We start from the raw sequence: 8,497 nt of genomic DNA on the forward strand, positions 1-8,497 counted from the left end.
ATGTACTAAACTAATTACTTGTACAATTATTATTGTGCTATCCTATGTTGATCTTGGACCTATACCTATGTAGGGGGAGGCGACATCGTTGAAGGCGGCGGCGGCCATGGCGATCTTGAGTTGCGCGATGGACGCAACGTGTGCGAAGGGAGTGTCTCCATTTACGATCTTGCGAGGCGTGATAGACGTATAAAAACAACACACTTGTGTGTCCCTAGACGTGGCCGATGACGACGTTGAGAGGGAGAAACCGCCAGTGCGGGAGAGGAGCTGCACGACTGGCGCGATGCGGGAACGACGCAAACTACGCGACGGTGCTACTGGGCGTTCGTGGTGCGCACGTCGGCATGAGCTATAGGCAACGACGGCTGGTCTGTGGCGGCACAACACTGATGAAGGAGGAAGATATTGGATGAGAAGACAATCACATCAAAAGAGAGAGAAGGAGGCTGTTTTTGAAGTCACGTAAATATTACAAATCCTTATTTATTTTGAATTTCAAATTAGTAATTATTAAAAATTAATTATTTATTTATCATTTGATGTTTGTATACTAAATTCATTGATTCCTATACTTTCTCAAATATCAGAAAAATAAAATAAAATCAGAATGATAATTATAAAACGGTTGATTTTATTAAGGGTTGTGATTAAACATTAAAGTTTAAACAGTGTCAATTTTTTTCCCCTTGGTGAGGATCCGTTCCCCTGTATCCATATCTCTCGTAGAGACGTGAACACGAACCAAACGGATTAAACACCGTGGTAAGTGGTAACTACTACTTGATTGCGTGTAAAACAGTATCTAAAGTAGAAACCGAGTGGTGCTTCTGCTGCTTGGTATTCTCCCCCGAAAACCCTAACTTAATCCCCTTTCTGTCATGGCCAAACTCAACGACCCGCAGGAACCCGCCACATTCCCCTCAAAGCGCAAGCCCGATGATCCAATTCCCCAAGAACCCCTCATCAAAACCCCAAAGCTCTCAACTTTCGACTGCAACAACAACTCAATCAATCACCTCACCGATTCCGAACCTCTCGCCGAGAAGGAGAAATCAGAAACCGATGTCGTTCTAGATAAGGAAGCTGGGAACGGCGACACTAAGCTTCGAAATGACGTTGTCGACAATGATAAGGAACACGTGGTAGAAGAAGAGGAGTATGATGACGACGACGACGAAGACGATGAGGATGATAATGTGGAGGCTGAGGTGGACCGGAAGGGAAAGGGGGTTTTGCGTGACGACAAGGGCAAAGGGAAATTGATAGTAGAAGAAGAAGATGATGACGACGACGACGACGATGATGACAGTGATGATGATTCGGACGTAGACGGCATTTCCGGTGATGACAGTGATTTTTCCGATGATCCGCTTGCGGAGGTTGATTTGAATAACATTCTTCCGTCAAGGACTCGGCGGCGGACGTTTCAACCTGGATTGCACATTCCCAGTAAACCCGTTGATTTTGCCGCTGCTGCTGATGATGACGATGATGACGACAGCGACGCATGAAGCTTGGCAGGTTAGTGAGATTTTCAGCTTCAAATTCTGTTTTTGTTTCTAAAATCCTTTTTAGTTGTTTGATTTGGGATATTACTAAAATTTTTAAGAAGAAAGCCCCAGTTTTCCCCCCTTTATGTTTTGATCTATTTGTGCTTGTTCACTAGGTGGTCTTTTGCCAATTGAAGTGTCAATTGAGAGAGGGAGTGTTAATGGAAACTATGGCCAGTGAGGCTTTTTTAAGGGTTATGTGTCTGTTTGACTACTCGCCAATTTCGTACGAACAACTGATTTTGCCTAATTCCTTGAGAGAGAGAGAGAAAGAAAAAACGAAAAAGAAAAGAATTTGAGATGAAGATGGCTCGGTGTCTCGGAATAGATGATCCTTGATGTTTGAGTTTTTGTTGTTATTGTTGTTGAAGAACCTGAGGTGCCATTTAGTTGTGGTGTGCTTGAATGAAATTTCATGCCATAAAGTTCTAATTTTGTTCATCAATCTTGCAAGAACTTACTTTTCACTGGGCTTTTTGCCGGTTTGTACTTGTATTGTTGAAAATGAGTCTAAATGTCTCTTAACAATTTTTGTGCTCATTGGTGTAAGATTTTACTTATTGAAGCACCAATTATATACTTTGAAAACAGTTCTTGTGGGTACTGATTAAGTGAAACTGCAAGGCTAGTTCTTCCGTGGTCAAATTTTTGTTAACATGGTTCTTGTCGATTCAAGTTCACTGTATGAAGCATTTTATATCCGAAATTGAACATATTGCTGATTACATCTTGTGCTTGGAAAAACTGATTAGTGGATGATATGCCATTGGAGGCTTAAATGAATAAATTCATGAGAAATACTGACTTAATCATTTATTTCTTTTCCATACTTTCAATTTTTACAATTACAAGCTTTTTGTTTTATAGTAATACTCATGAATGTACTGTTCATTTATGATTGAACTATTGAAGACAGATTTGTTTAAATTTTCATATAACTTGTTTAATGAGCAAAATGTTTTGGTATTGAATAGATATTTGAAGGATGAAGTACTTAGATCTTTATTGGCTGTGTTGTGAAATCAACTAAAGTTTCTTTTAGTGTATAAGGAAGAAGACCTATTTTGTCTTGAGTTTTTCTTAAATAAAATGTACAGAAAGTGCTTTTAAGTGATTTTGAAATCATAGTTAATAGAAGCATTAAATCATTGCTTTTCTGGTTTAGAAGTAAAATAGTGTATAGCCTGTTGCCTTTTATTGTGTGCTTTTATTTTTGAGGGTTTTGAGTTGGGATTATAAATATTAATACTCCCATAAACTAGAGTTTGTTCCCCCACCTTGAACGAATGATCACAAAGTCACAGTGGACTACCTGTTAATTCTTGAAAAAACATAATTTTCACAGCAAGGCTAATGTATCAATGCATATATTTCATGCCTCTGCCGACATGTGATTGGTTATATATATGTGATCTCTTATGTTTTTATCAGATCCATCATTTTGTGGCAGCTGAGGAGTGCAGACTAGACCTTTCGACAACGGGTTACATTTGCCTTGTTTCTCCTTAGGCTGAGAATGTAGCTATATACTGATTCCATGGAAAATACATGTTTTGTAGATTTAGGATTGTGAGGTTTGCATTGTTGCTTAAGCAACTGTCTGACTCTGTGCTTGTTTGATTGTTCTAATTACTATAATGACAAGAAACTTTCATGATTTGGTTAGTGAATAGCAAGCAATACTTTATTCATCATTCTCACATCGCATTTCATGTGGTTGTCCTGCTTGTTTGGTTGTTCTATTGCTACTAACTAAGTGACTATACACAACCTTGTTCACTAGGATTGTTTAATTGTGAATTTATGAATACTAGTTAGTGAATTCGTCTATCTCATATTGTTTTATATAATATCTATAGCCCTCGTGGCTCTGGCCTATGATGGATTTTGGTGAGAAGGTGAATGATGTTAATTCATTAGGGTTTGCCTGTGTTGGAACCTGAAAGGGATGCTACTTTAATATTTTAACTACAGCTACTACCCCACCATATTTGACTGTTCTGCTGCAAAATGATTTCTTTTTTTTTTTTCCTTTTTTTATCCTTTTTTTTCACATTAGGTACTTATTTTTATTTTTATTTTTCTCTCTTTTGGTTTTGGACATCTCTATTCATGTAATCGCTAGAATCCTGTCCATTCGACAAAGGTATGCAAAGAAGAAGATTTGCCCAAGTTTGTGGAACTTTGTTGATTTTGACAATGCGTTGGCATGGCTTCTGCACCAGGGTATGTTTCATTTTTGAGATGGAGTGGGGCTAAACCCCTAAAAAATCATTGGTTTTATGTTCAGTATATAACAAAATGTTAGCATTTTGCAAGACCTGACACATTTTCAATGCCGTTTTACCTCTAATATATAAACATCAAAAGTTAGTAGCGTTAACGAATTTGTTCTAGCCATTAGTTAGTAGTTCAAGGGTTAGGGTTTAAACAATTTCACTGCTTTCTATTTCCAAAATGAAATTGTGTACATGATTAAGGTTGATTTTTTCATAACTGTAGGTTGATGTTTTTTGTTTGATTTTGTCTGTTATTTTTTTTCCTCGAATTAGATATTTGATTCCCAATATTTGGATTTTTGTTCAGATCATCAATCTAGGTTCTAATGAAATTTAATAATGACCTCGGGTGGACAAAACTTACAGCATGATTTGGTGAATTTTCTAGCTTAGGAGCATTCAAATCAAACGATCATTTCCAGCTCGGAATTAGAATGCATGTATAGAGAAGTGTTGCAAACGCCCAAAGTGCCTTCAAATAGGAAGCTGGAATGAAATTGTTACAATTTCTACAGCAATAACCCCTTTTAACTTGTTATTTGAAAAAATAGAGCACTACTTTGGTATGAAACCAAAAGGTGTGTCAAAGTGACAAGTTGGATTCAGTTATCGATAACGAAAAATGGTTAGTTGTAATAATAGTAGATTAATAGTTAAATACCATATATATAGTAGTAAGCTTTAATAACAAGTTTTACCTTAGGGTTGGTGGGTTCGAAACCTAGGGAGTTTTCTGGGGTTTTAAGCTTCTCTGAATCCCAATTTATTCTGAGATAACCATAAAAAAATAGATGAAATTATAAATTTCTTCGCAAGTAAATCAAGATGAGATTCAAATAAATCCTCTTCGTAACTGTCCAGATAAAAAGCCAGTTGAGAGTTGATATTGCAAGTATTCGTCATGGATTAGTATCATAAGAGATAACTAAACTTGGTATATGAAAATTTTAGACGCTAACAAATAAAATCTCGAAAGATGTTATTGACAATTAAAAAAAAATTATTAATTTTGACAAAAATGATAAACCGTCCATTGAGTAAATAGAAGTTGACATTAAATATTGATGTGACAATTAGTAATTATTATAATTACAAAAGTTATTCATACTTTTAATTTTTATAATATAAAAATATTCTATTTTTTTGAAAAAAATCTTAATCCCTTTCTCTAAAACTCTTTTCATCACCATTCACCAATGTTTTTTTCTTTTTCTTTTTCAATTTCTTCACACCTCCAATTTTCTGCACTAAGTGCCTTTTTCTCCTTCACTTACAACCTTCAAATTAAATATGTCCATCCTCTTCATTTCCCTTTGTCGCCGCTGTCAATGTCTTCCTCTTCTTCCTCCTTCTCTTCTGACCAACTCCTTAACCACCGCCTTCCATCTTCGACCCCGTCCACGCCATTATTTTCGACGCCAGTGCTAGCCGTTGTCGAATCCTCCATCCCTCAACCGGTTGAATTTGAATTTGTTGTTGTAAATGAATAAGGAGGAGGTAGATGGTTAAGAAGATTGGGGTGTGAAGATATTGGAGATGAAGAAATTGGTAGATGATGATGAAGAGATGAGAATTTTAGAAAGAGGTAAATACGAAATCAGTATCGATTCTGGCACAAAATGGTACATGACTTTTATTATTGATAAAATAATCCCTAAGATTTTAAAATTTGACAAGCGTGTCTCCGAACTTGCCGGAGCAAATCTCCGACAAGCACAATGCTGATGTGACCACCGTGTTTGGTGACCTCCCCCACACACACTCCCTCTCCCTCTCCCTCCCATTGCAAACCCCTTCCTATCGCAGCTCTCTCCCCAACGCACACCCGTCAACGCCACCACAACTTCCACAAGTACCTAAAACCTGGTGCCCTGGTTGGAATCTGCGATTTGCGCATCATCAGTGCCAGATCTCACTGGATCGGCTCCTTCTTCCACATTCCTCTCCATCATACTTCTCCTCCTTCCTCTCGTTGCATACGCTGTAGGACGCGGTCGCCGCTCAGTCTCAGGCCAACACTGTTGCTTCCACTAACAGTTTTTCGTTCTTCGTTGCCAGGATCTATGGACCTCACTATCCAATTAAAAACATTGCTTCATTTATGATTTTCGTTGCCAGACCTTCTTGTGGCTACGATGGTGGTGGCAGTGATCCTTGATTGTTGAAGTTGTTTTTGCTGCGAGTGTGGAGGGGGAGTGATGGAGGTTGCAGTTGATGTTGAGATTGTTGTTGCTGCGAGTGGTGGTGAAGGGAGGGAGAGGAGAGTGTGCGTTGAAGAAGGAGGAGTGGTGGAGATTACTATTGTTATTGATGTTGAGGTTGTTGCTGTTTGAGGGAGGGAGGAGTAGTGTGCGTTGGGAAAGGAGAGTGATGGAGATTGTTGTTGCTGTTGATGTTAAGATTATTGTTTCTGCGAGTGGTGATGTTGAAGGAGGAAAGTTGTTGCTGTGAATGGTGGTGTTGAGGGAGGAAGGAAAAGTATACATTGGGGAGGGGTTTGTGATGCGGCGGGGACTGCGATTGAGGAGAAGTGTGCGTTGGGGATGGGAGCTGCAACGGGGAGGGAGAGGGAAGGGGAGGGAGTGTGTGTTGAGGAGGGGGATTTGGGGGGGTGGTTTGCAGGGTCACTAAAACACGATGGCCACATCAATGTTGTGCTCGCTAGAGATTTGCTCTGGCAAACTTGGGAATACGCTTGCCAACTTTTAAATTCTTTTAAGGACTATTTTGTCAATAACAAAAATCAAGTACTATTTTGTCGACGCCAGAATCTTTTGGATACCGATATGATATCTACATCTTTTAGAAAAAAGAAATTATAATTTAAAAAAATATAAAATTGGAATGCTTTTAAAATACGTACATATCTACCTTATTTCCGTGTCATAATGATGTTCATAGTTTTTTTTTTTCCTTTTTGTGGAACCTAAGAAAAGTGGTTTCTAAAAACTCTTGTTTTTTTGTTTGCACTGGGATATTCACCTGACTAATTCTTTGGATATTACAGAAGTATAAAATAGCCGACCTTTCTTAATGAACAAATTTCATTACCATCTCTGGGCTTTTAGGCGCCGTTTTAACTACCAAAAAAAATTCATTACCATCCTCTAAAATAAATTAAACTGAAGAGAGATAGTTAAGAGATACAAACTTTTATTTATCTGTGTTAACTTCTAATGTGATTCCTTTATTTTTAGTGATACAATTTTGCGTGTGTGTATTTTTTTGTATTTTTTTTTTTTGGAGTGGAGGAAACAAGTACAACATAAGAGCAAGTCTACTATTTTTATTGAGTAATGATTGGAAGTTTCAATTCCTTTTTGGAATTATCTCTGATATTTAAATGAATAAAATTTAGATATCTATGTTATTTTTAAAAAAATATTAAAATAAATAAAATTTATTTATTTAAAACTTAAAAGAATAATTAGAATAAATTAAGTCTTTCAGTCATTTTTAATTAACTTTTAAGAAGATAAAACAAACATGTCACTCGGCACAATTTAGAAAGGTTTCTCGACTAGCTGATGATGGGCTATGTAGCAAGTTGCAACCTCATTTTGTTGGTTTTCGGTTTTCTTATTAAACGTCACACCATGCTTTATAGGGGTGAGCACGGGTCGGTTTGGTTCGGGTTCAAGGTAAAATTAGAACCGAACCGATCAAAAAGTAATTGGTTTGGTTTGGTTTGGATTTGCGTTTTTTTGTGCTTGTACCCGAACCAAACCAAACCGATTAAGAGCGGATTGGTTCGGTTCGGGTAGCGGGTACCCGATGACTTTGAAATTCATAAAAAAAAAAAAACTAAATTGGCAAATTTTTATCTTAAAAATTCAAGAAATACAATAAACATGTAACATCAACAGAAATAATGCAAACATATTAAATACGAAATACATTAAAAACTAAACTCATCAAAATCCAAACATATTAATAGTAAATAATCTTGTCTAATGAAAATATAAAAGTGCAATAGAAATATTAGAAGTTAAATACAAAAGTCTAGTGAATAATCTTTGAAAGAAGCTAAAACCAAAACACATTAAAATCTAAACACTAGTGAGATAGGATTAGCGTTATGAGTTAGAAAACACATAAAAAGTCATATATATATATATGATCGGGTATACGGGTTGGTTCGGGTTCCGCACCCCCAAAACCGATACCCGAACCAATCATCAGCAAATATCATTGGTTTGGTTCGGGTTGGACTTGATTACCCGTCGGTTCTAGAACCAATTTGATTGGTTTGGTTCGGGTTCGGGTGGGTAATCGGTTACCCGCTACCCGTGCTCACCCCTAATGCTTTAATAATTCTAGATCGAGACATTTTGGAAGGATAACAATACGTTAAGAGCCCCAACAAATTTTGCAACATTGATTCGTACATATTAATATCAAAATACAATATATTGGAACAATAATTGAAACCCCCGCACCCCCCAAAATGAACAACAATAATTGACTTGGTTTAGAAAGATTTAAAAGTAATTTTTTTGAGTTTTTAATTTATAAAAAATAGTAATATTAATGTCCGGTGTAATTTTTAAAATTAAATTGCAGTTTTTTAAAAAACTATTTAAAAATTTATAAAAAAATAAAAAAATAACTGTTCTCATAATACTACTATTTTTTTTATCATATTTCTATCAAATAAGTACTTTC

General features: G+C 36.6%; 1 protein-coding gene across 3 annotated transcripts; it reads left to right on the forward strand.

The window, feature by feature from the left end:
* Positions 1-737: 737 nt before the first annotated feature.
* On the forward strand, positions 738-4,071 carry LOC107494705 (uncharacterized). Of its 3 annotated transcripts, none has more exons than XM_016115742.3 (2): positions 738-1,524; positions 1,670-2,266. In XM_016115742.3, the coding sequence occupies exon 1, from the start codon at positions 882-884 to the stop codon at positions 1,512-1,514; it is 633 nt and encodes a 210-aa protein (XP_015971228.1). In that variant the 5' UTR covers positions 738-881; the 3' UTR covers positions 1,515-1,524; positions 1,670-2,266. The 3 variants fall into 3 exon arrangements, with proteins under 3 accessions (XP_015971228.1, XP_015971227.1, XP_015971226.1); XM_016115741.3 differs by lacking the exon at positions 1,670-2,266 and adding an exon at positions 3,679-4,071 and having other exon boundaries at positions 739-1,524; XM_016115740.3 differs by lacking the exon at positions 1,670-2,266 and adding an exon at positions 2,985-3,210 and having other exon boundaries at positions 740-1,524.
* The last annotated feature ends 4,426 nt before the right edge of the window (positions 4,072-8,497 follow it).

Source organism: Arachis duranensis, chromosome 6 (assembly GCF_000817695.3).
Source record: "Arachis duranensis cultivar V14167 chromosome 6, aradu.V14167.gnm2.J7QH, whole genome shotgun sequence".
NCBI classification, from domain to species: domain Eukaryota; kingdom Viridiplantae; phylum Streptophyta; class Magnoliopsida; order Fabales; family Fabaceae; genus Arachis; species Arachis duranensis.

What these genes read in the sequence shown, in the direction of transcription:
- LOC107494705 (XM_016115742.3), top strand. Translation starts at nt 882, where the DNA reads ATGGCCAAACTCAACGACCCGCAGGAACCCGCCACATTCCCCTCAAAG.